This window comes from Hylobates moloch, unplaced genomic scaffold, assembly GCF_009828535.3.
Source record: "Hylobates moloch isolate HMO894 unplaced genomic scaffold, HMol_V3 SCAFFOLD_15, whole genome shotgun sequence".
Lineage (NCBI taxonomy): Eukaryota > Metazoa > Chordata > Mammalia > Primates > Hylobatidae > Hylobates > Hylobates moloch.
The window spans coordinates 19,699,662-19,727,451 of NW_026652290.1; the positions used below are offsets into that span (position 1 = coordinate 19,699,662).

The 27,790-nt window shown below is 36.6% G+C and overlaps 1 protein-coding gene across 4 annotated transcripts; it reads right to left on the reverse strand.

The window, feature by feature from the left end:
• Positions 1-5,047: 5,047 nt before the first annotated feature.
• LOC131381385 (leucine-rich repeat transmembrane neuronal protein 4-like) lies at positions 5,048-23,095 on the reverse strand. Of its 4 annotated transcripts, none has more exons than XR_009210111.1 (3): positions 23,001-23,095; positions 15,005-15,103; positions 5,048-6,263 (listed from the first exon to the last, which is right to left on the reverse strand). XR_009210111.1 is itself a non-coding variant. In XM_058429011.1 (3 exons), exons 1-3 carry the CDS (start codon positions 23,076-23,078, stop codon positions 5,280-5,282), a joined length of 291 nt encoding a protein of 96 aa, XP_058284994.1. In that variant the 5' UTR covers positions 23,079-23,095; the 3' UTR covers positions 5,048-5,279. The 4 variants fall into 4 exon arrangements, 2 of the variants coding, with proteins under 2 accessions (XP_058284994.1, XP_058284993.1); XM_058429011.1 differs by lacking the exon at positions 15,005-15,103 and having other exon boundaries at positions 5,048-5,313; positions 6,085-6,263; XR_009210110.1 differs by lacking the exons at positions 15,005-15,103; positions 23,001-23,095 and adding an exon at positions 12,690-12,841.
• Positions 23,096-27,790: the final 4,695 nt, after the last annotated feature.

A 27,790-nucleotide genomic window follows, 5' to 3' on the forward strand; every position in this document is an offset into this window, starting at 1 on the left:
TATTTTTATTATGTACTTTTTCTTCTTAAAATCAGTTGGCTCACTCTCATGGATATGTTGCAGCTGTTTGTTTGTGTGTGTGTTTATGCATTCCTGCCTGCTATAGACAGAATTGTCTCCCTAAAATTCATGTGTTAAAGATCTTCACTTCCAAAGTGACTGTATTTGGATATAGGGTCTAGAAGGGGGCAATCACAGTTAAATGAAGTCATAAGAGTGAAGAATTGATTTGATGGGATTAATTTCCTTGTAAATGGAGAATCAAAGGGCTTGCGCTCTCTCTCTACCTTATAAGGACACAGAGAAAGGGGAGCTGTCTGCAAACAAGGAAGAAGAGGCCCTTTCAGATACATGAAGCCTCCTGGGAGCTTGATCTTGAACTTTACAGCCTCCAAACTGTAAAGAAAATATATTTCTAAATATATTTCTATTGTTTAAGATTATGGCATTTTGTTATGAAAGTCAGAGTAGACTAATATAACTACCTAATTAATCCTGAAATCAGTTATCCTCAGTTGTACTTCCTCCATTAACTAAAATCAAGTGAATATCCCCCAAAAGAGTTATAGCCAAACTCAAGAATTTGGATGTTTTGATTCCAGGGGTTTGTTGTTACATAGTTCTTCCATTATTTTCAGTAGAATAGCTTTCTTAACTAGTACAAAATCTGAGCTCATATCTGACCTCATTTTTATTCTTATGTCATTTTGAAAAGGAAACAATAATGAGTACAGTAAGTCTAAAATTTATTCTAACACCATAATCAATTTCCTGGCTTCTATAAGGAAATAACTTTGATAGGATGAGCCAAGGTTTGTGTTGGTCTTTCTTTGTTCCCTTCCGGCAAGCATTACTATCACCTGTCTGAGGGGCACCTCTGGCCCAGAAAACAGATGAATGATTGACATCACCCAAGCCCAGTGACTTACCAGGAACTTGTTAACTCAGATAATAAAGGCTCTCCACATTTTCATGCACTTTTTGGTGATTTATTTTGATTTTGAAATGCCTTACACTTTAGAAACAATGAGTCTAATCCCCAATGGAATAGGAATGTTGTCTATGGAGAGATCTACTTCTCATTCATGATATCAAATTTTCATCATTTTAATTATTCATTTTCATTTAATCCAGGTGTATTTGACATTGCTTTATTGTTAGAGAAATTAAGACATATTGTCTTTGATTTTAAAAAATCCACATGCATCTCAGAAATAGGTGTACACTGTGTCATTTGTAAGTGTAGAAATAGTTATCTGCAAAGGTACATGCTTTTCTTGATGGTCAAAGAAAGAACATTCCTTAAATTAACATTTCCCAAATGAGTTCTATAGAAAATTAGTTCTGCAGGATTTTTTTTAGATATTAAATTAAGGAAGGATATTGTAGTTTAATATGTTTAGAAAACTCCAGGTTAAACAAAGTTAAATGGGTTTCTTGACTGCAGTATGTCTGATATTGTTTAAATGTTAAATTGCCTTGTGAGTTTCCAAAGGGAGCATATCATATGCAATATTTTCTGAATTTAATTTGATCATATAAACCTCTTTTGTTGTTGTTGTTACTGCTAATGATTATTTTTCGCTTCTTTGCTTTCACAGAGGGCATCGTCTGTTAGTGTCACACAGCATATTTTAGAAAATGCTCTCTATGTAAAGATATGAGCCTTTCATATTGCATGAACTTATGAAACTACTACTTGTTTTAAATTAATTCTTATTTTAAAGATTAATATTAAATTCTAAGTAAATATTAAATGCAAATTTTGAGTCTTCATACAGAATCATCAACCTAAAGAGATATGAGTATCTACACTCTACGGCAGTGGTTCTTAAAATGTAGTCCACACACAGCAGCCTCAGCATCACCTGGGGACTTAGAAAGATACTCTCAGACCCCATATCAGACCTGGATCAGACATGCTGGGGTTAGGCCCACCAATCTGTGAGTGGATGTACAATAAGATGTGAAGTTAAACCGCAGTTACACCTAAACGTATACCAATCAGTCCTCTGTTCTAAGCTATTTCTTTATTGCATTTTGCAATAAGTAAAGCAAACTCAGCGTTACAAAGAATATTTATGAAAAAAGTTAATCAGAATGTTTGGAGAGTTGATTGTTCCAATCTGTATTCTGTCACATTCACAATTGCTTTTAGGCATGGTTTTAATGCCCTTGCTCTATAAATACTCCATGAGACTCCTCAACTTTGAAATTACAACCTGCATAGCCTTCAGAAGTTCAATAAACATTATAGTGTAAAATCAAATTACTAATTAGGATAGTCTTGAAATAAAGCATAACTTTCTTTGAGAGGGCTCTTTAACATTTCGACATAAAAAAAATAAGTACAATCAACATAATTCCTGACTTCTAGAAGAAAGTGAAAAAATCTATACATTACCTAGGGTCACAATTCACAATTACACTCTTCCATGTTAAGGAAGAAGGACTCTGGGGCAATCAGTTTGCGTAGCAAAGCATGATAATTAACAAAATGGGATGAAAGTGCCCTCCATAGACAAGTTTGTTCCCTGTCATTTTTAGGCCCAGAAGATAATTTATCCTGAGTGTTGACTAACAGAAGCCTTTCATCCTCCTTTGTTACACCAGGGTCACAGCATAAAAATAATTGACTTTTGGGCTTAAGTGATGAATAATCCTATTTTCTTCTTAACCCCTTTGTTGAAATATCACTATATACATGTATTTGTATATATAATAAATATATATACTATTTATTTGTGTATGTGTATATAAATATACACACGTATATTTATATACACACATACTGTTTTATCTGAAAACTTGCTTGACCCTTCATACAGTATAAAGCCTGAATTTTTCAACTGAGGACTTTTCCAAGCCTACTGAAGTAAATTTGGTTTGAGTTTTTGTTTGTTTGTTTGTTTTAATCATAGATTTCTGGAGCTCAGTGTAAACTGTTCTGGCATACATAAATTACATTTTAAATAAGTTCTTTGAAAGTTTTCATATAAATAGGACGCAACTTTTTTATACTATCTGTTTTGCTAGTAGTTCACTTATTTCATATTAACCTTCACGCAACTGTTGGCCAAATATGGCAGTTTTAAATAACATGAAGAGTCTTATGTATTTATGACTTTTTTGATTATAAGAAACAGAATTAAAACTAGAGCTGACATCAGCCAAATTTGATTGAGATTTTTCATGTGTGACCTCTCATAAATCAATTCTGGAAGGGGTGGTGTGGTGGATATGGTATATGGGAGGACATTGGATAGATAGAGATGAGAAGGATTAAGAGAATCCTTGTAGTTCAGAAAGACCCCCACCAAAAAATCCTTGTAATTTGGGAAGACATTTTCCAAATGTATTGAACAGTTTCTGAAAACAAAATCACAGTGCCAAAGAATTATCTTGAATTTTTAAACTTACAGTAAATTGATTCTACTTAAATGGTTAAGAAAACACATGTAGCCGGGTGCGGTGACTCAAGCCTGTAATCTCAGCACTTTGGGAGGCCGAGGCAGGCGGATCACAAGGTCAGCAGATCGAGACCATCCTGGCTAACACGGTGAAACCCCGTCTCTACTAAAAATACAAAAAATTAGCTGGGCATGGTGGCGGGCGCCTGTAGTCCCGGCTACTTGGGAGGCTGAGGCAGGAGAATGGCGTGAACCCGGAGAGGTGGAGCTTGCAATGAGCCGAGATCACGCCACTGCACTCCAGCCTGGGCAACAGAGAGAGACTCCATCTCAAAAAAAAAAAAAAAAAAAAGAAAACACATGTAACCCAGAATATAAATTAAGAGGAAAGATAACAGAATTCAACAGCAATAGCCCTGTGTTCCAACATGAAAAAAACTTCCCTCAATTGAATTTTCCTTTAATGTGACATACTATTTGAATCATTTGGGATAGAATTTAACTTCAAGCCTTGTTTAAAGTGGTAGTAAAACAGAACTTCTTTGAGGGAGAAGAAACAAAACATGTTCAGTTAGTTTGCTGTGATGTGATGGTATTTACAAGGCTCTTTTGTTATTAGTTCAGCAGAATTTGGAATTAAATGGATGGCAGCTATTAACTTGGTTCTGGAACACTCAGCAGGGCCACTATAAGTGAGCATGCCTTAAAATATGAAACTTGTCCAAATAAAGGGTGACATAAATTTTGTAGTATAATTTAGTTTTAAAAATAAAACTAGGAAAATTACACCAGTGGACACATCAGGAGAATGTCCACTGTTAGAGAATTGCTAAGATGTAGCATTACAACACAAAAGAAGTTGAGAGAAAATGTCTCAACTGATGTGCACGCCGTGATCTCCTTTGTTAAAAAAAAAAAATGGGTGATGCTATCCATCTTCCTAGTTAGTAACCAATTTCCACACAGTTCTTTCACTTATAAGGTCTGACAACCTCTAATCCTTCCATGGATACTTACTTTTTCTCATATTGTTATAGAATTTTATTAGAGTAAGGTCACATAGCTCTGAAAATAATTGTGAAATGTTTCGGGGCATGTATTAGTCCATTCTCATGCTGCTAATAAAGGCATACCCAAGACTGTGTAATTTATAAAGAAAAGAATTTTAGTTGACTCACAGTTCAGCATGGCTGGGGAGGCCTCAGGAAACTTGCAATCATGGCAGAAAGGGAAGCAAACACGGCCTTCTTCACATGGCTGGAGCAAAAGTATGAGAACCGAGCTAAGGGGGAAGCCCCTTATAAAACCATCAGACCTTGTGAGAACTTACTATCACCAGAACAGCACAGGGGTAACCACCCCCATGATTCAGTTACCTCCCACTGGGTCCCTCCCACAACATGTGGGGATTATGGGAACTACAATTAAAGATTAGATTTGGGTGAGGACACAGACAAACCATATCAGGCATAAACCACATCTCATATTCCTTTTCTACACTTCACAGGGCCTTCTTATCTGACCATGGAACACACAGAAAACACTTGATAGATACCAACTGATTCTTATTGAAGTACCCTGATATAGACTAGAAGCATTCCACAATATACAGATAAAGCACTCAGCATTAGGTGGGCTGTGGTATACCAACCACAAAATAATATATTTATTTTTCAATATTTTTTCTTTTATTGATAAAAACTACACAAAAGCTAATTGATAATTAATTTAAAAAGCAATGTTACACATTATTTTGTTTTTAGAAATTTGTCAGCTTGGCAGTTTCATTCACTGAGCCCATGGTCATGTCTCTCTTATAGCCTTAGTCCACATGAGAATGATTATGCTGGTCTTCTCATTCGGAGATCTTCATGGCTCTCTCAGACATCTTACACAGTGAGGGCTGCCAATGGGACAAAACAAAATTCCTTCTATCATGTACCATATATGGCATTTGTCATGAAGGGTCATTCACCCAGACTTACTGGGTTTTCCAGTAGTTTTGTCAAACTTTGTGGTCAACTTTCTCTGTGGTCCATGGTAAAGCACATTTTCTTTTGGTACAACATAAGCTTTAATGCTCATGTTTTGTATTAGAAACTTGACCAGGAAAGAAAAAAATTAAAATAAGAACAAACAACATTTTTAAAGAAAAAAAAATGAAAGCAATTTAAATAAAATCTGTGAGAGTTACACACACCTAAAGAGGAAAACTGTTGTTTCCCTAGCTTCCCACCCACCCCTGTTTATTTGCTCCCCTGTGGTTCTCCAGCCCAGGAACCATGCAGTGTAGAAAAATCAAATATACAAACAAACCTATATGTAGCTAGGGTGAAATCTATTTTTATAAGAACTTGACACTCTTACTATTTACATCCGGGAGTATTTTTGTTTGTTTGTTTTATGTTTTAAAGCAAAGAAAGTTCTGCAGTCCTCCCGGTAATGCTGCAGGTGCATTCGCTGCCCTCTTCAAGCAGTTTTTTTTTTTTCTTTCTCTTTTCTCTATGCCATAAATGTTTTAACAGGAACGATGAGCTTGCTCGATTGCGCGATTGTGGACACCCATTCTCCTTTAAGATGAAGGCCCTCCCTCCCCCCATGGAGCTCCCCAGTGAGGAGTTGGCTTCAGCGTTAGTTTGCAATTCTCTCAAGGTAGATGGCCGGTGCTGCCGACCTGGCGATGGTGGCGATGAAACTGTGGTCTCGCCCCAGCTCCAGGCCGGGGCTTTCGTCCTGCTCTGGAGACACTGTCTCGTAGCCCTTGGTGACATGGAGTGGCTGGTGGGCCTGGCAGTACCCAATCACAGGCTGGTCATAGCTGTAATATGGCAAGGGCTTCATGTGGTGTGGCATCTGGATATGAGAAATAGAAAGATTGGTTGATTATAAAATTGCTTTGGAAAGATAGGACAGCATTCATCAGATTGTGTTTTTGTTCTCTTTCGTGCTGTTTCAAGTCATCAGGTACAAATTCAACTACAAATAAACATTAACAAAATCATGATTACTATTTAACTCAATATTGTTTTGTCAGCATATTATGTGTATAGACTTTGTACATAAAACAGTATCTTTCAACTTTTTATTGCTCTAGCTAGCTAGCTAGCTAGCCATTGCAATAACAGAAAGTTAGAAACAACCTAAATGCCCAAGGAATTTTAAAATTGATTATGTAGATCCTACATTTGAATGTAGATCTTAACAATATAGGGGAGGATCTATCTGTTGTAATATGGCAAGATATGGTACTAAGTAGAAAAATAAGGTGAAAAAGAATGTATGGTATGATCTGTTTTGTGTAAATAAATATATTTACATTTTTATTTATATATATAAACATATATGTAACTTTTTATTTGATATCTATACACAATTGAAATCTTTACTATCATCATGTGTAACTTTTATTTAGTTTTAAAAAATAATCACAATTTCCCATAGATTAATTATAACACTCTATCACATATCAATACTGGACCAAAGAACTCTGGAATCGTGGGAGAAGGCACATCTTTATGTTCATAATATGTAATGTTATTATTAGTTTTCAAGGTAACAAGCCAAATATGTGTCTATTGTTAGCATAATAGACCTGAGTAATGGTCTGCAGAAATTCATTTAATATAAAAAGCAGAAAATATCAGTTATAATAATTTTGAATTTTCGTGGAGCTTTTAATTAAGCCATACATTTCTGTTAAAGATAAATATATTCCAAATTTAGAAAAAAGCAAATGATACTTGCTTACTTGTTGTTCTCATGCTAGAATATTTCTCATACTTGTGAGTTACAATTTGACACTCTTGATGAACAATCTGCAGATAAGAAAAGTGCAAAGGCTCCATTGCCCTGTAAGGTTAGACGTTGTGGCAGGTTTTAAACTATTGACTCTCAGCTCTAAGTTCCCTTCTGTGGTTGCTTTTAGGATGCTGAGGTTTGGACTTTGCAAACCACTTATCTGTTTTATTTGTGGCTTCCTGTTAGGCTTTGCCAGTGGAGGGAGATGGCAAGACTTGGCAGGGAGAGGGAATTGCTCCCGTTGTTGGTGTCCTGTTTTGTTTCTTCCTGCTCCAGGAATTTATCCTAATGGCACGTCTTCATTCTGGCTATATCAATTTATTCCCATAGCAGCAGGTGCTGCCTCTTTGTAGTATTTCCAACATTTGCAGTATATCCAACATTTGATCTCATCAAGCCCTCCTCAGAGACACCAGCGCTAGCACCAGAGGGATTTGAGGTTTATCACCACAAAGCTTCTCCTCCAAGCTTTTAAACCTTAGTGATCTTCCTTTCATTCCCTCAGCCCTGTAAGGGTGGTAGCTACTTCCTAACATTGCTGTTTCTGTGATAAAACGGCAATATCTTAGCCTTTGCATAAACTTGGTTAATAACTCTATATCCAGTTAGCATTCTTTCTAAAATTTCTTTCTTGAAATAACTGATATTTTGTCAGTCTCCCGACTGGACTATGTTTGAATCCTTCTGTATCTAAAAGTGCAGAAATTAAGTTGTTTTGATTTTATAATTTACTAGAGTTAACTACCAGAGGTCTTATGGCTCCCTATACTGCAGGGAGTTAACCAGTCTTAAATATAATTCAGCAAACTTATTTTTAGAAATCATTCGTCTGTTTACTATTCAGGTTCCTCAAATGCTCTTAAAACTAGCTCTAGTATTTTCTTGCTGGCATTTTTATTAACGTGATTAATACAACTTTGACACAAATTCACTCTATTTGTATGAGAATTATATTTTTAACACCTCTCTGCTTATTAAGGGGAAAGTCACCTCCACACAGTTTTTAAGACTTAGATTAAAAGCAATGTTTTCTGTGGGCGAATGCAACTCGTTAGTAGGTTATGAAATCAATTTTGTGAATCCAAATAAGCATTTAAAAAATTAAATTAGCTAGAATAGAAAGTATCGGAGTATAGAGTAAGGCTAAGTTGTTCATAAGAGTTTTGTTTTAAATTTATGTATGTGCATATCAATGTGTGTACTGGGTCATATTTTGAATTTTGAAAATTGGGAATCATGGTAAACCATGTTTTTGAAAAAATACTTGATCAAAGCACATATTCAGATTACAATTATTTTACAGTGACTGGCAATAGCCTAGATAAATTCCCATTCTGTTTTTACTATTCACTTCTATTAACTTGTATAGTTCACTGTTTTTCACAATGAGTTGGAAGATTAAATCAATATGTAATGCTTTGTTTCTGATTTGTTGTTGTTTTACTTCTAAAGGAAGGTAAAAACTATTTTCAGGAAGTCTTTTATGAAATAGTAACAAGAGTATTTCTCATCAAACAAGTTATTGATAAAATCTTGAATAACCATTCTATTCTGTAAAAAGGAGAATTGCAAAAAATACATACTAGGTCAGAGTTGTGATTGATAAAGTGATGTTTTAAAAATTGGACCTTAATTTCTGTGCTGACAGAGGTAGGAACAGACTGTAAAGTGACATGGCCGAATTACTAGATATTAAATACAAGTTAGCTCTAATCTACCTCACCCCAAATCTATTGTTTTGTTTTGTTTTTATTATTTCTTATTCAGTGAGACCTCTTTCAATCAGTACAGGTTCAGACGTAAAATGTTTGCCAGCAGGATCTATTTTAGGAAACCTCATAGGATTTTTTTCAGGGTGTCAGATTCCTGGAGATATGTGTGATTGGTGTCATGGGTCACTTAAACTCCAAGAAAGCATCGAAATGTAGGAAGACACTTTGTGCTGACATTTCAGCAGGGAGAATGTTTTGAAAAGGGACTTCCTAAGAGTAATACAGCCCATTAGTAGTCTCTTGTTAACTGGTGAAGTAACATAACTTGAAAATCACATAAAAATTCAGCAAGTTATTTCCAAATGGAAACAATATTCACTGATTATAGAATATTTATTCTACACTTTCACTTAAATAAATGACTAATTTTCTACAAATTAGCCAAATTACTAAAAGACATCAACATGAACATTAAACATGGGTTGTAGTTTTGTTCACCGTCTTGTAGCACTGTCAAGGGTCTTCACAAAGAAGAGATACTTGAATTCACAAACATGTATAGAACAGTGAATGTGAGATGAAATAAGGGCCTCAGGGATCTTTTTGCACAACCAGATGAATCTACAGATGAAAATAAGTAGATCATAAGTGAACATTGTTGAATTTGCAATGTTTACGTAAAGCCTTTTAATTTAAACTATAGTGGGAGAGAACAATTTCATAGCTAAGAAATCATGGTATTTGTCTTCAAATTGAGTTGACTCAAAAGTCAAGGGACCTGCATTAACTGCAAAGCTTTAGGTTTACATATTATACCATTTCTGAACTGAGAAAATTCGTTTTGCTATTACAATTGTAGTTTATTTTTTTATAGCACTAAAAAAAGGGCTCATTTCATTTTCTCTATTGTAATTGAGACAGGCTTAAAACCTCTTGGAGAGTAAAAACCATTGTAAAGTTCCCTCCTGCACAGCAGACCAATAGCAAGAATTCAAAAGCCAAATGCATTGGCAAGCTTTGAAAGAGTATCTGAAATGTTTGCTCTTTTACTCTTCAAGTCTATTCTATAGGGCGCTATGTATCAACTGAATTCGTGGTTTCTGAGGAGCTTAGAGGCTGAGGTCTTGTACTTTACAGTAATATTGTACAGTACATTAACCACCTGGGTCCCTGTGTGTGTCATTGTTTCCTTTCCAGTAGTCAAAACAAAGTATTCTTAAGTTTTGCTTAATTCAGATTTGGTATTTTTGTAAATGTGTTCTCAGAGCCTCTCCAAATGGTTCTGTGTTCCATCAGCTCTCTGATGAGCTCCACTCTATAGCACAGCAGAACAACACTATTTAAAGATGTCCTCGTTAGCACACTTGACTGCTCATTGACTGCATTGGAAGCTGAACTTTATTTACAGATAATGGATGTGGAGCATAGAATTTAAAAATCACATAGAGAAATATATTCTACTATTCTGAAATTCTGCTGTTTGCTACTCTGAAGTATATGAGCACTTTAACATAAATCACATTAAATTTTTCTTTCATTCAGGGATAGTTTAAATCTGAAGTAGGTTGTGAAAGGGAAGAACCATTATGACTAATTATAAGTCACTTTAATCCTCTTGAGTTTCAAGTAACTCCTCTGAAAATAGGGATAATAATGACAACTCATTGACCTCTATAAATTTCAGAAGACGCTGAAAGTATTCCCTGATACTGAACAAAGAAGGAATACACTGAAGGGACATAGTCACACTCTGGTTTTACTCAACACTGACAGTGTCTTTCTTGAAAGGTGACATGTCTTTTGTCTTACAGTTTCCATTTAGAGAGATGCTAGCACATGATGGCTCATAGATTGGCTCATTAACAAGCCCTTCAGTCCTATTTTCTGTGCTAAGAAGCTAAGAAACTTTTGTGTATGTTCTGGTTTTCTAAAAACATCATTTATTGTTCAACTAGAGTATTTTTTTCTTCAAATACAATGAAGAAAGTTAAAAGTGACACTTTTTTTTCAATTATAGGGGTTCATGGTGTTAGTGATTCAAAAAGAGAAGTTAGGGAGAGAGAGCGTATTTTTCAATGTTGGGAGGAAGGGTAATTATAGAGGATTATGTGGAGTTTCACAATCTGAAAATTGATTCAGATCCCATAATTCTACATCTATCATAATTATATTTAAAGTGAGAAATGAACGTGTCTGTATAGTAAATGTGAGAGCAATGTGAAATGGACTCTTGATATATATGATCGTGAAAGGCTTTTGAAGTTCAGTTTTGTTATGAGCATGAAATTCCAATATTGTGACCCTCTTTTCTCAAAGGTATTAGCATTAGTTGTAAGTCGTTTAAGAGTCGGATCATTTTAAAATTACCATGGACTATCATTAGTCTTATTAACTTTTCATGAACATTGTTCACATTTCAGCATGAGTTCTTTCAACTGAAGTCATAAAAAGTTGATTTTCAATTTTCTAAATGACATTTCGTCTCTAATTTTCAGAATTAAAGGATAGTGTCTAACTACTCAGGGCATTTAAAAAGTACCACTATATAAATCCAGATGAAGAATTCAATGCAGTTGAATTGCTTAGTGAAGATAGACACTTCACTTATTGAAAGTAAAATTAATTTTAAAATGAATGTCCATAGCTAAATGAATATACAACTTAGCTGTTATTCTACTGGCTATATTAGTATGTGACAAGAATGGACAAGGAATAAGTACATGTAAACAAGTTTGGGTACTGGTTTTTTTCAAGAACTTTTATTAAACTGATAGAACCTCAACTCATTTAACTTAAACAAAAGAGAAATTTAATTGGCTCATAGAATACAGGAAAGGATATAATGGCTAAACTAAAGGATGAGCAAAGATAGCACTGAGTATTAGGAACAACTGAACCTAGGAACACAATGTCATCAGGGTCCTGTCAGGGTCCTGTCAATCAAATGTGCCTGATAGTTTCAGCATGTTATCTTCATATCCTGGCTGCTGAATGGCTTCCTGCACCTGACAGACATGTAAGTGTGAAAGCTCCCAAGTTTTATGTATTCCACTCATGGTAGATTACATTTTGGCTACAGTTATTTCTACCACCCCTCACCAATAGGTGAGGTGTCTACTTTCTTTTGCCTAGAATACAGGCTGGCCTTGTAACTTCTCTTGACCACTACAACACAGTGACAGTGACACTGTGTGAGTTCCAGGAGCCTAACCTATCTAGCCATTACCCTGTGAACATGCTTGGATTATTTTGCCAGAGGATGGAGACTATGTGGAATGACTGGCATCTTAGACCACCCAGTCTCTGCAGCACTCACGGGAGCTCATCAAGCACATGTGCACAACAGCAAAGTCCGCAAAAGACCCTAGATATGCAGAATTGCTCAGCTAAGCCTAGCTCATATTGCCAACCTCCACAGACTCAAATATATGTTTTCTGTTGTAAGCCAATCAGTTTTGGTGTGATTTGTTATACAGTAAAACCAATAGAGCAGCTTCCATTACCAAAAGGGACTATATTATGTGGTCCCTGGTACCACTTTCATAAATATATATGAAAATATCTTGATTATTTTATCTAAGTAGTCTATCCCTGAACCATTTTACTATACTTACAATGTTCAATATTTATATAGATAAAGTTTAATCAACTTCTCAGTTCTGGTCATGGGGAGGAAGTTTTGCAAAGATAAGACAGCTCCCAGACAACTAAAAATTGATTATTCTGATGACTAGATAACTTATTTTACAACACTATTTTGAGAAAGTACCTTAAGCTCAAAAGTTAACTGTTCTGTATTAAGATGGAAATTTGAGTCCTGATCTGTGATTACTAACTCCAATTTCCCATTCCAATTAGTTTTGTAAAATGAAGTGCTTTTAGTTTTTCCATGTTTCTTTTTTCATCACCAATCCAAAACTCTTAGAAACTTCTGCAAGACAAAGAGGACAATATACTAACAAAAAAATGTTCTAGCATATCGTTCGATGCAGCTGTAGAAAAAACTGGAGAAAAATTATTTGCAAAACTATGAATCTCTCACTAGCATGGTGTATCCAGGGCTGGTAAAGAAGGAGAAAAATGCAGAGTTTTGAGCAGTTCCCTGAACCTGTGTAAAATGGGAGAGAGCACTGGACTTACAGGAAGAAAAGGAGCGTCAGCCTTACTCACAGGGTTCACGTTATAGAATACTAAGGGAAGCAAGGGCATATCTGAACCCGGAAACTCACATTCTATTTGTAAACTAAAATTAAACTAAGCCCTCCAAACTGACTGAACAGACCCTCTTTTGGCCCAGGGGGCCTAGAAAAAAACTGAGTTCCTGGCCATGGCAAAACAGGAGGTCAAACATGCCTCATTATACCCACTCCCTGGGGAAGTTTAAACACAACTGACCAACATTAATGTTGAAAAAGCTATCATAAGACTGAAAGAACAGATGCTTTGTGGCAATAAGATACCAAATTATAGGCAAGACCTAAGGCCATGCCAGGCAAGGATTAAGTCATGCACCCTTACAGATCATTTTGACCCAGTATGCTGTGGTTTGCTCTCACAGCCTGACTCTGGCACAGTGTCACATGATAAATTGGTAGACTTCTTTATCTTAATTTAAACATTCCTTTTTATGAACTTCAAGTTTTTAGACATAGCTTTGTTCCTTTAATCAATTGCAAATTAAAGAATCTCTGAACCCACTTAGGACCTGTAAGCCCTGGCTTCCGTATATTCTGCCTTTTTGGGCCAAACCAATGAATGACCTCCATGTATTGATTCATGAGTTTGCCTGTAACCTTTGCTTCCTTAAATTGTATAAAACAGAGTTACATTCTGACTGCCTAGCGACCACTTACTCAAGGCTTCTTGGGTTTATCTTTTCTCCGGGCTGTGCTCTCTCATATTGAATTAGAATAAACCTCTTTGAACAATTTGAAAGAGTTCGATTTGTTCTATCATCATATTTAAAGAAGGTAATACTTCAAGTGACTTCCTAAAACAAAATCTCTCTCCCTGCTCTTTTATTTCTTGTTGTTCATCTACCTTCACCAGTAGCAGTTTTTTCTTTCATTAATCAAACCAAACCTCTCTTTGAATAGAGGCCCATGCAATCTCTGAGCTCCTAATATTTGATATACACAAAAACCTCCCTCCCTAAAGAGAAGCTATAATAGAAAAAAATCTCCAGAAATAAGAAAAATTCAAGAATTCAAAAGAAGATGAGGAAGGCAAGATTTACTAAAAATGAATGAAAATAGAAACAATTTAAAATGTATTCTCATTGAACTCCCTTATCTAAAACATTGCTCAGATACTTAGTAGATAGTCACATATTTGTTGAATGAAAGAACAATAATCATACCCTTTATTTTGTTTTGAAGATGGAATAAATAATAAATCTAAAAAATAATCTATTTAATTTATGGAATAATTCATTAAATTTATTAACATTTATTTTAGAAAAAAAAGGAAAAAAGAAGACAGTGGTGCAAATTGATGCCTCATTTCTGTTTCTTTTCTTATGGGCTAAAATGTGTATAGTAGATTGAGCATGTAAAATGTACGATACTCAACACACTAGATGTTGGCTTTTTACACTGATTGGACTATTGGGACAATTTTAAACTTTCATTTTGACAAAAATTTCTCTATAGCATTTGTTTGTCTTGTCCTGTTGTTATTTAGAGGTGGGAACATGTACTATTTGTGTACTCAACAGTTATCCAAATTTTAAGTCAGGGGATAAGAGAACAAAACATCCATTTCCATCTTTATTGCTCTCCTACCAGGATTTGTTGTCTGTGAGGTGCCCAGAGAGTTGATTAAGTTAATGAATGAGGTACAGGCCATCTTTGAAGTTAGCTTTGACTCCATTAACTGGGAAGCTTATTACATTAGCAGCACTCGCAGCATTCAGTGAGGTTTTAGGCTAATGAGCTGGATTAATTAGCTGGTATTAATTTCTAAAGGCTTTCCTTCTGTAGCTCTGGCCCCTAAATTAGAACGAGTAAAGTCTCCCCAATAGTGCATTGTAAGCAAACAACCTATTTAAGTGAATCTACATAAATTTCCCTCCAAAGTACTTACTACAAAATAGAGATGATAGAATTTCCAATCACATAACTTTCTCCTTTGTGAAAAAAATAATTATAGAAGTTTTAATGATATACAGAAGACAAGTTTCTCCTAAAACGGAAAACAGTGATTATTACTTGGGCCCAAGTTCCCTCCAGGAAAATTAAACCCATACAAAAGTAAACAAACAGAAACAAATCCTATCAGTGTATACAACAGGATCAATTTAAGATATGTTTGTTTTAATCCCTTCTCAGCAATTTGAAAAAGGAAATGAAAGCAGGAATGCCAGTACTAAGAAGGTGTAATCGGCATTACAGAGTTTCCCATCCAAGTTCATTTGCAGTTTCTCCAAATATTTAGAATAGCCTATTTCAGTTTCCATATGAATTTGTGTAGTCTTCAATTTGGATCTATATTAAACCGTTTCTAGTGCCCTTAACTTGTTTTACGTAAGAACATGCATCTTGCCTGAGCAGAATGCAACTGATTTGCTTGCCTTTTGCAGATTTTGAACATATATTCACTTCATGACCCTCCCAATGCCTCCAATCTGACAGTGCAGTGGGCATTCAGTAAAACCCAGGAAATTAGTTAACAAATGTAAAGGTGAAATGAAATTCACATGTAAGGGAGGTGATTGAATTTCTTTCTATCATGTACCTCTGTAAAGCAGAATTGCATATCCCATGGTAAAAGTTTAGAACCTACAGACTGACACAGAAGGAATAAAACTGCAGAGGACGTACACATGCTTGATACAGTGAAATGATTGCCGTGAGTCTAATAGATTACAAATATAACTTCTTGGAAGACTGGCTGGTCCTCATGAAAAGAGGCATTGAGATGTATTTTTAATTATAAAAAGGGGAGAAGCCCATTTAGAAAATGCAATTAAAATTTTTATTCTGATTGAATAGATTTTGGAACAACATGGCAGAATGATTCACAAATAATACTGGTCTCATATTTTGAATAAAATGTGTAAAGGTCTAGGTTAATACCTGGATCCCTGCCATAGAGTGTATACTATTAAGGAGTAATTATATGAAAGTGAATTTGCCATAATAGTTCATTTATTTATGTGTTCATTTCATTATTCACATGGTAAATATTTATCACAGAGGTTGGCAAACTTTTTCTATAAAGGGTCAATAGTAAACATTTTAGACATGCGACCTATACAGTCTCTATCATAACTACTGCAGTCTGTAACAAGCACTCAAGTCTGCCTTTATCGTGAGAGAATAGGCTTGGACAAAACATAAATGAATGAACATGACTGTTTCCATAAAACTTTACAAACACTGACTTGGGATTTCATTTAATGTTCATGTGTTAAAAAATATTGATTTTCATTTGATTTTTTTGTTTCTAACCATTAAAAAATCTAAAATCATTTAGGTTGTGGGCCAATTTTCTGAGAGTTAGGCCTTGTGCTAGGAGCTGGGTATATAAAGAAGAATAAAGTAAGGGTGCTGTACTCAAGGAGTTTATTAAGAACTGACGAAATGAGACAAACCTAATTCCACTTCCCTGTGGTTTAGACTGCATAATATAAATCAGTAAAGCCGAGGTAGAAAAGCACTCCCAGCTGGCAGGCACTGCAGATTTCACTGTGAAGATCCAGGTCTTCTCTAGAATAAAGCTCTCAGTGCATCCCAGACAATGAGCTGGACTCACACAACCTTGGTACTTGGAAGTCAGACTTGAACCTTCAGGTGGGAGTGCTGAAGTCACTATTCAGGTCATTAGATCAAACATGATCTGGCAGGATAAAAGCCCACTGACCTTTTAGAGACGATCTCACAGGGACACTCTTAAGCCAGCAGACCTGCCCCTGGGTGTATGATGGTTTATAACTCAAGGCCTGGGAGAACTTTGGTGATTTTGTAAAAGGGGTCAGGTTCACAAGTTATCTAATCATAAACAATGTTTTTTTTTCCACCTATTGTGTGTGTGTGTGTGTATGTAGAAGTTAAAAATAAGACTTTTATTTCTCAATTTCACCAAGCCTTTTCCTCCTGTACTTGGACTTTTGTATTTACTATTCTCTTTGCCTGGGATCTCCTTCTTCCCCCCCTCAACCCGATTTTTCTGCAATGGGCTTGAGTTTCAGCGTAAATGTCATGCTTCTAGAGGGGCCTTCTCTAACCACCTGTTTAAAATGTCACCCCACCCTGATTCACATATGTAAACCATTTCCTTTTTCAATTCCTTGTTTATTTTCTTCATAGCATTTTTAAAAAATGTTAAATATTCTTAATGATGCTCATGTTTCTCCTTTGCTAATAGTTTACCCCAAAGTAAGCTTCACGATGTCAGAAAACTTTTATGACAAGTTTGCTGCTGTGTGTAGAATGCTTCAATAAATATGTGCTATAAGAATGTATGAATTTGAGAGATATTTATTAGAGAATTGAGTTGTATTTGGAAGAAGTTTGCCTCTAAAGCTGTGAGCGTCTCCCTTTCCTTTTCCTTTCTGTACTATCTCCCACCCATTCTTACTTTCAAATTAAAACAGGAGATCTAGAATCACAGGCCACCATTTTCAGCCTACAAATATTTGCATACCTGGCATTGTAATGAAAGCTAAAGATATTAGAATGACTAAAGCTGTCCATAACCTTAAGGAACCTGTAGTCTAATATGGAATACAAATGTAAGCAGATTTTTGTAATGAAATTTCACTTGTGGTGAAATGCCATATTGGAGATGTGTGAAAAGTGGCAAGGAAGGATAGAAGAGGGAGGGAGATGACTTATCAGGTGGTTTCTGAGCCAAAGAATGGGTGCTTATGAAGTCAGCAAGAGATAGACTGCTGATATGTGTAGCTTCCATATACAGACAGCATGTCTGCTACTGCTACCCTGGTAGCTGGCCACATATGTACCATAAACAGCCTGCTACCCAGGTTGTACATATCAAAAAGCTACTCATTGTCAAATCTCGGTGTATCCAACTCACCCACAACTTGCCCTTGTATAGAATGGAACACCCTTGATCACTTTAGCCATTATCCTCACCTCCCAGCCCAACACTGACTTAGCGTTTTGCAAAAAAATCATCTTTACCTTCTTATGAGCAGTGAAAACTAACCATAGGCCTGGGATGTGTAAGGACAGGTCATGAATTTGGCTGCTTTCTCAGCTGCTGCTGAAAAACAAAACAACCCCTGCCACCCCTGATTCAGAAGCCAAGAGGAGCCATTTGAGATTTCTTCAGCCATGCAAAGTGCCTTTAGAGCAGTGTTTCTCAGTCCTGGCTGCAACTTTGATAAATCTGTAGTGATTTTAAAAATACTTATGTCTGGTCCCTATCCCAGATCAATTAAATCAAAATTTCTAGGGTATGGCCCAGGCCACACTATGTTTAGAAAGCATCCCTGGTGATTCAAATGTGCAATCTAGGTTGACAACACCGCTTAATGTTAAATTTAGGTTGCTTTTGCCTAAAGATGTAGGCCCAGCAGGGAGTATACAGTATGATTTAATTCCCTATGCCTGCCTGGAGATTGCTTGACTCAAAACAAAGCAGGCTGCTTCCCAATCAAAACCACCAAATGCGGTGTATACCTGTGTTTTTTGAGCCTCCAACTAAACTTTCTTTTTTCTTAAGTTCATTACCACTAATTATTCTGTATCACCAATTTGAGCCTCTTCACTTGGCCCTATTTATATCCTTGTTGGTGATTAAACTGCCAGTCTCTTAGTTACCATCAATTTGGTTATGTATAAATTCTATTCTTTTGTCTAAAGTTAGGTGTAATTCAGTTGGGTAAGTTTAACAGCCATCATTATACACATGTTTTCTAAATAGCTACTTGTAGGTGAATTTACCTTGCATTGATGGCGAAGTGCCCATAAATGTTCAGCCAGCTGGAGAACTCCTTTGGCTAAACACTTTCACAATCTATTTCTTTTCTTTTTTTAAGTAATTTAATTTACTGAGATGGTAGTAATAGCCCATTCCACTTTGCACTATAGGGAAGAAAGGATATTTTTATCTACTTAAAAGCTAATAAGGACTCTCACTGTTGAAAAATATTCAAACCTCCCAATTATTTCCATCAAGCGATAAATTTAAAGGAAAAGGAAAAGAATTAAAACCCCAAAGTGTTAGCAAATAAGCAATAATGACAAGGAGAAACTTAGGGGAGGATCATTAAATTTATCATCTCTGCTTTAAAGCAACCTGATGCTCAAATATTAATATGTAGGGGGACTGCAAAAGGATGTCCTCTGACACTGGAAATAATAAGCATTGCCACATAATTCATGAAATTCACCATTTGTGTCAGTAAATCATAGGAGGAGATGATCTGTATGTGTGAGACTACAGAGAATAGCTTGCAAAAGCTGTTCTCAAATTGTCCACTCACTCACCCCCAACTACATCCGCTACCCATGCCAAAGATCACAGGGCTTATTTACTTGGCTCTAACTGTTACACCGTGCTCCAGCATGTACCCTCATGGTCACATGCTTGCACTTCCTCATCGCTACAGAGCATTACCTTTACAGACTACCTCCATTAGCTCGTATTTCAGAATGAAGCTAAATTGAATATCCAAATTGTTTGACATACTCCAGGGGAGTTAGATAAATTCACCACGCTGTACTTCGTTATTTTTCCTGGCCATCACCCAGAATATAAGCTCTTCTGGGCATCTAGACCTCCACACCATTTCTATAATATTATTTTTGTTTTTCTCTGCCCTAATCTTTTTCTGCTTTTCCTATCAAAAATTCTACCCTCACCTCTGAAACTCTGATTTCATTACTAACTACCCTTCACCCCAAACTACTTCAATGAATGTGTGTAGCTTTCTCTGCTGTGTATTATGATTTAATTTTATGTGGCTTCTATATGGAAACTCAAAGTGCAATTTGTAAGGACAGCAGATAATTTGTATTTATTGTTCTGAAAACATGAACAGGTCCATGATTATTTTAACTCATCATGCAGCAAAACTCATTGATTTAGATTAATTAAGTAGGCCAGGTGTGGTGGCTCATGCCTGAAGTGCTAGCACTTTGGGAGGCCCAGGTGGGAGGATTGCTTGAGGCCAGGAATTTGAGACCAGCCTGGGCAACATGGTGGGAACATGGCTCTACACACCACGGTATAACTCTTTAATGAAAGCCATAAATTACATAGCATTTTAGAAAATAGAGTTTATGTCATGTGAAACAGGAAGTTTGTGTTTAAATAACATAACATCAACAAGCTACTAGTGTCTTTTCACTTCTATCCCCTTGATGGGTAGAGTTTATGTAATATGACTGATGGAAAAGAGAGAACTAACTGGTTGTGCAAGTAGAGTCTCAGAAGATCGAGGAGAAGAAAACAAATGATAGAATGGCATTCTCTTCCTGTCTATCGCCTAGGATTGAGGAGGTAGGAAGTGATGAAAAGGTTTACAAAAGATTTGGTGACACACTGAACATAAAAGGTGGCATATATTTTCTAGGGAGTTTATTCTTCCCTATTCTGGGAAAAAAACAGTGCTCTCATATTCTTTGTCTAGTTAGTGGCATTAACACTCTTTGCACTGTGGACTGAATACTTGTGTTTCTCCAAAATTTGTTTTTTAGAGCCTTCATCTCAAATGTGGTTGTATTTGGCAATGGGGCCTCTAAGGAAGTAATTAAAGTTAAATGAGGTCACAAGGTGGGTTCCTGATCTGCTAGAATTAGTGTCTTTATGAAAAGAAATAACAGAGAGCTCTCTCTCTGTACTTGCACAAAAACAGTCATATGAGCACACAGTCTGTGGCCACCCACAACCTAAGAGTCCTCAGAGTGAAACCTACCTTAATAGCACCTTAATCTTGGACTTCCGGCTTCTAGAACTGTAAGAAGCAAATGTATGCTGTTTAAGCCACCTTGCCTATGCAGACGAGTTAGGATGATCCAAACGTATGAACAGAGACTTTGGTACTGTGGAGTGGAGTGCTGCTCCAAGAAATAGCTAAAAATGTAGGCATGGTTTTGGATCTGGGTCATGGGTAGAGGCCAGAAGAGTTTAGAGGTACATGCTAGAAAAATACTAGGTTGTCATGAAGAGTTTGTTGGTAGAAATATGGAAGAAGTTAAAGTTAATTCTGGTGAGGAATCACAAATAAAGAAGAGGGTTAGAGGGTATTCTGCACATTGTGGCGTGTTTAGAAACACCCCTTGCCTCTACCCACTAGATATATATATATTCTTTTTAGAGAATATATAAACAATCATAAACAGAATGGTGGTAGAGGTATGGATGATAAAGGTCATTCTGGTCAGGTCTCAGATGGAAGTTAGGAACAGATGATTGGTCACTGGAGTCTTTGTAAAAAGAACTCACCTGAATGCGTTGCAGTGTTTAGAGGAAGAAAAAATTGTTAGTAATGATACTGGATATTTAGCTAAGGAGATTTCTAAGCAAAATATTGCAAGTGAATCCTGGATTCTCCTGACTGCCTATAGTAAAACAATGAGATACAAAAGATGAATTGAAGAAGAAATTATTAATCAGAAAGAAACCAGAACTTAAAGATTTGGAGAATTCTCAGCCCATGCATATTGCAAAAAAAAAGAAAAAAAATGAGAAAGCATGTTCTAAAGAGAACAATAAGGCTGTGACTGGACCATTACTTGATAAAGTGATTATAGAATTATATAAACTGAGGCTGGGCACGGTGGCTCACGCCTGTAATCCCAGTACTTTGGGAGGCTGAGGCGGGCAGAGCACGTGGTCAGGAGATCGAGACCATCCTGGCTTACATGGTGAAACCTCGTCTCTACCAAAAATGCAAAAAATTAGCTGGGCATGGTGGCGGGCACCTATAGTCCCAGCTACTCCGGAGGCTGAGGCAGGAGAATGGCATGAACCCGGGAGGCGGAGCTTGCAGTGAGTCGAGATAGAACTACTACACTCCAGCCTGGGCGACAGAGCTAGACTCAGTCTCAAAACAAAAAAACAAACAAACAAAAAATTGTATAAACTGAAACACTGCCAGTTTGAACTAAGGGATACAGAGAAAGTGGGAAAGAATGAAGAAAGCTGAACTTCTGGGATCCCACCAGGCAAGGACTATAGAGCTATCCAGCTGCCAATGTAAGTTTTCCTTCTAGAGAAGGGAAGAAAAAAGAAGGATGACCCAAAGGCTCTTCAGAGATCATCTGGGCTGCCCCTCCCACCATAGGGCCAGGGGAAAAGGCTGATTCCTCCTTGGTTTCAACAAGCCAGGCTTTTTCAGCCTTGGGGGCAGGACCCCAGCCTGGAAAATTGTGGAAGTGGAGCTGCTGCCTAAAGTCATGGATATGGAGTCACTACCCAAGTTGGTCCAGAAAATGGACCACCACCCATGTAGGCCTGGAGAGTCGGGAATTGAGCCAAAAAAGATTATTTTGGAGCCTTAATATCCAAAGGAGTTTGCCTTGTAGTGGAATTTTTTTGGGACCCATCACAACTTCCTTTCTTTCATTTCTCTCTTTTAGAATAGATCGTCTATTCTATGCATGTCACAGCATGATACTTTGGAAGCACATAATTTGTCTAGTTTCTCAGTTCACAGCTAGAGAGAAATTTTGCCTCAGGATGAACTATATACTTCCATTCTCACCTATATCTGATTTAAGTGATATTATTTGAGAGTTAAGAGTTTATACAGGAAAAAGTTAATGTTTTGGGGGATGCTTGGATGAAATAAATTTATTTTGCATGCAAACAGAACATAAAGTTTTGGGGAAGAGGAGCAGAATATTATGTGTCCTAACCCTCAGTATGGCTATATTTGGAGATAGGGCCTCTAAGGTAGTAACTAAGGCTAAATGAGGTCATAAAGATGGCAAACTGATCCAATAGAATGAGTGCCCTTAACAAGATGAAATGCTAGAGAGTTCTTTTTCTCCCTTTTTCTCTTTCCCCATGTGTACAAAGGAGAGGTCATGTGAGCACACTTGAGATCACTACTGTCTACTAGCCAAAAGAAGGGGCCTCAGAATGAAGCCTTGGTTGCTATCACCTTAAGCTTGGACTTCTGGCCTCCAGGACTGCGAAATAAGCCTCTGTTGTTTAAGCCAACCCATCTGTGGTATTTCATTCTGAGAGCCCGAGCCTGCCAACATAGGCACTGTCACCATAGCCTGGTAAGGCTTTGTATGAAGAAACGTGGATGATGTCACAATGATGGAGGGAATGTAGCTGCAGCTGATGAAGCATTTTGTGAGAAAGTATTGTTAGTTCTTCTGCAGGTGTCCAGAAACATTTCTTGAAAGAGAGATAAGTCAAATTCTGCAATTTAATAATTGAGTGGTGGCTTTGGTGGCATTTATCTAATTTGTAGATTCTGGACTGAGAAGAAGACTGCAAGGATCATTATATTGGCTGCCTCCAGATATTGTGATCTTTCTCCAGAGAAAGTACCTCTGAATTTAGGGAAGAGCCTACAGGAGCATGATCATTTATCCTTCCTTGAACATCTTCCTTCTTTCTCCATTACATAGTACAGATCTTTATAGCATTTAAATGAGGCTGGAACTGGGAGGGCGTTATACATGTGGGGAATTGTTCCTTTCTTGTGCCTTACATTTAACATCCAATTGAAATCCAAGCTGGAGACATTTATATATATTTAGGCTCTATTTCTCATGGCATCCAACTGGGGACCATGGCATTAATACATTTTCTTAAGATCCTCTAAGGTGCAGTTCTCCTTGTCTTTCTATGTTATCCCAAAGGACCATGACTACTGAAATGGAGTCCAGGCAACTCTAAATTAATCCGTGTCTTTGGATTGCATATTGGCTAACCTCCTTTTACCCCTTCAGTTCTTTTAACCGCCCTTCTGTGCCCTGCATTGTGCCCAAGGAGGCTTGGAGGCTTGTTCTATGACTAGATTCCTTCATCAAGTTCCCTTGCTGTCTGACTGGTTCATTTCTGTAAGTAAGAGGCACCCAGTGCCAGTAGGAGAGATAGTATTTATTTCTTGCTAATCATTCCTGCCGTGCTACAGTTCTGAAGTAACTAGTTTCTGCTACAGCAGTAGTTGTCAACCTGTGGCAATTTTCCTCCTAGGGAGCTTTTAGCAGTGTCTGGAGACATTTTTGGTTGTGGAGATTGAGGTCTACTGGCATCTAGTGGGTAGAAGCAAGGGGCGTTTCTAAACATGGTATAATGTGCAGAATACCCTGTATCCCCAAGGAAAAAAGAACTATCTGATCTAAAATGTCAAAAGTGCAGCTGCTGAGAAACCCTAGGCTATAAATATAGATCTTGTTAGATGAGCCCTGTAGACAAGCCCTCCTTCACAGCTACAGCTCCTGCCTAGATCTGATAACCCTGCATCTTCACTTTATCTCTTCAGGCCAAGTGGAGTGGTAAGAGATTCCTGTTGTTTCTGTTCGAATTGTTCACCACCCTTTGCAGATCCTCCCCTTAACACTGCTCCTATTTCTACAAAATTCCCTCTATTAAATTCTCTTTTTATTCAAACTTTTGAGTGTTCAGTATTTCTTTCTGGGATTCTGACTGACATATAGTTTAGGTGCACATGCAGCAATTTATGTGGACGTTTAACATCATCTTAATTTGTGTATTACATTGGAGGTGGAATGACAAACTTCTTTCATCTGTACTAATTGCTAACATTTATTGAGTGATGTCTCTGTGCCACCAATCTTTATGAGTGCTTTATGTGAACTGAAAACTCATTTAGGGTTCACAGCAATGCTATAATTTGGGTGGTAATATGATTCCCATTTAAAAAATGGTAAAATTGAGGCACAGGTGTGAAATGACTTGCCCAAGGTCACATACTGAAAGTGGTTCTTAAGACCTGTGCTCAACTACTATCTCATGTAGATACTCTGCCTTTAGAAATAAACCACTCTATAATATCTAAAGCTACAGTTGGCTCTAATTTATCATCCAAGTGTGCATCACGAACAGATTTTCAGGGTGGCATTCAAGGCAAGTTTTGATGGCAATCCATGCTCCCACTCTGCATAGCATTTCATTTTCTCTTTCTTTTACTTCTCTTCCTTAACTTCTTTCCTCCTGTCCTGCTTCCCTTTTTCTCTTCCTTTGTTCTTCTTTTATTTTTACATGCCCCTTCACGTCTACTCTTGCCTATTTTTGCAAAATGTAGGTTTGTCTCTGGCACCTAAATGTTAAAATGGACTGAGTTCCATCTTTTGAGTCAGAATGACACGCAAACCATCAGCAGCAGAAAGAATCTATAAAATATTAATTAAGCCTATTCTTGGGATTTAATGAAATGTTAGGCATAAAATCATTTAAACGTTAATTTTCTAAGTGCCAGTCCCTTGAAATGACAATATCAGCCACTTTCGTAAGAAATTTGTGACATAATTGATTGATTCTTAAAGACTAAGGAAACAGAAAAAGCAGGTTTTAATTTATGTGCATATTATATAGAGATAGAATCTTTTTAAAAAGACAAAGTGATATAATTTATGTAAGGCCTTTGGTTTGAAAATATATAATGTTGCTATTTGAAAGTAATAGCTTCTTTTGTCTAAGAAATTATGACAATAGAAGAAAAGTATATTGGTTTCTTTACATGCAACAATTCTAAGAATGGTAATTTCTTCTACCTATTTTTCACAACAAATACACACAACACTTAATATCAAAAGCTTAGTCCGGCCAACACTATGATAAATTGATGCATTGGTGGATGAGTGAAATTAGATTTTTTCCTTAGAATAAATATTGGCTTTTCATTAGGTCAATTCAGAGTTTAAAGCATGCAAAAGAACTACCTAGGAAGTGATGGCTTCTTCAAAGAGGTTTAAATACTCTTTCTAGAGATATACAAATTATCCATGCTTGGGGAAAACAATTTTTTCCCCAATTTCTATGGCTAATTGAGAGAAAGCACAACATAAGTGTCCTAAATTTATATATGGAAAGAGTTAGGACTGGAAGTTTATGATTGTAAAATCAAAGAGCTCTTCTATTTTTCCCTCTTATAGGTACAAATATATCCTCAAAAATTAGGAAAATAAAAAATCCCTTATTATTTATGGCAACTTTCGCCAAATATCTTTCATGCAGTGCGAGAACAAGGATATTCTCACTAGGCATTGCAGAGACTTCACTGAAATTAGGATCTGATTCCTCCTGCATGAAACCCTTAAAGATTTCTGAAGGATTCGGAGAGATTAATTGCCTTTTTCATTATTTGTAGGGTATAGAATGTGCTGGGGACATGCTATATTGAAATTCACATAAAACTGACACAAAGAAATGTCTGTCTTGATGTACACATCACTCTAGTTAGTGTTATGAAGAGGTTTGAACAAAGATATCAAATGAAACATCTTGTGGCACAGTTTAAGAAATGACTCATCTTTCTTTCAGGGCTTCCTCATAATCACTAAATAGTTTTAGGAACAGTGGGGCTATAAAGAATCTATTTCATTTCATGACCATAAAAAGAGGCAGGTGAAGATCATTAACATCTTCATAGGACTAGACGGAATGTTCTGCTCCCTTGGTGTCATAAACTGCCACCACTATTTAAGGAACTCCTATTTACTTAGACCAAGTCTACCCTGAAAAACACACAGAAAAGTGATCTCTAGTGATTTCACTATGTTCTTATTCCCAATCGCATGTAGGACTAGAAAAATGTCCTGATAAATAAAGTGAAGAAATTAATTTGGAAGATATTTAAGGCCTGCTTTTGCCTTAGTCTGTGTTTTCTGTGAACACTAACTTCTCTATTGGGAGTAGTTGACAATGATAATATAAGCTAAGCTGTGAAAATAATTAGATGAATTTCGGATTTGAGATGTCTCTAAATAAAAGCGCATTTGCAACTGAAAAAAACAAAAATAATAACGAAAACAATAATATGGTTGTTAAAATCCTATGCTCAGTGTGTCCAATGTTCTTTATCACATTGGTCCACCTACTGTAATTCACCTGACCTAGGATTTTATTAGAAATGCAAACTCATGTCTGACCCCAACATACTGAATTCGTATAGGCATTTTAACAGGACCCCCCAGATGACTTGTATTTATATTAAAGTTTGTGAAGCACTGCTTTACAAATCAGTTGTTTCACAGTAATTATCTACCAGAATGGAAATTGTATTTTTCATAGGAAAAATAGAAGCCCTATGTTTCTGCCATGCCTAGATAAAAAAGTGCATTAGAACAAAAAATAATACCTTTTTTTCAGAATGCTGAGAAGTGGTTCTTCCACATCAGCAGCAATAGCATCGACTATAAACTTCTTAGAAATATAAATCATTTATCCCCATTCCAGACCTACTCGATCAAACCTCTGGGCTTGGGCCCAGGAATCTGTTTGAGCAGGCCTGACATTATTCTAATGCATACTGTTGCTTTTAGAGTGGGAGATGAAGACTCACCAGATACAGTCAATCACTCTGAAAGTCAATTGACTAGTTACCAAATAAAAGGAAAATGTAAGTTTCAAAAAGGGGCTTAGATGGAAAATGGACTTTTTTCATGAACAATGACAAGTTTTAAAGGATTAATAATGTAATACATGTGAAATAGACTATGGTTGCTATATTTTCTCCAATGTCATAAATCCTTGTCTTTCAAAACTCATACAAAATATTAGCTCCTTCAGTAAACTCATTTCTTAATAACAGTAACTTTTTGCTGTTCTGAACTCCCATCTCCATCATCCGTATTGACCATGTGGTGATTTTTACTTTCCAATAATTGTTACCAGGGACCACAGAGGAACTGCTTTCTGGAGTAGTGTAATGTTCTGGAGGGTAAGGTTTGCGTCCTGTACTTATGTAAC

Coding starts and splice junctions, on each gene's coding strand:
- LOC131381385 (XM_058429010.1), bottom strand. CDS start 23,078: ATGAAATACCACAGATGGGTTGGCTTAAACAACAGAGGCTTATTTCGC. Junction 6,264..23,000: donor GCCAGAAGTCCAAGCTTAAG/GTGATAGCAACC, acceptor TCTCATATCCAG/ATGCCACACCACATGAAGCC.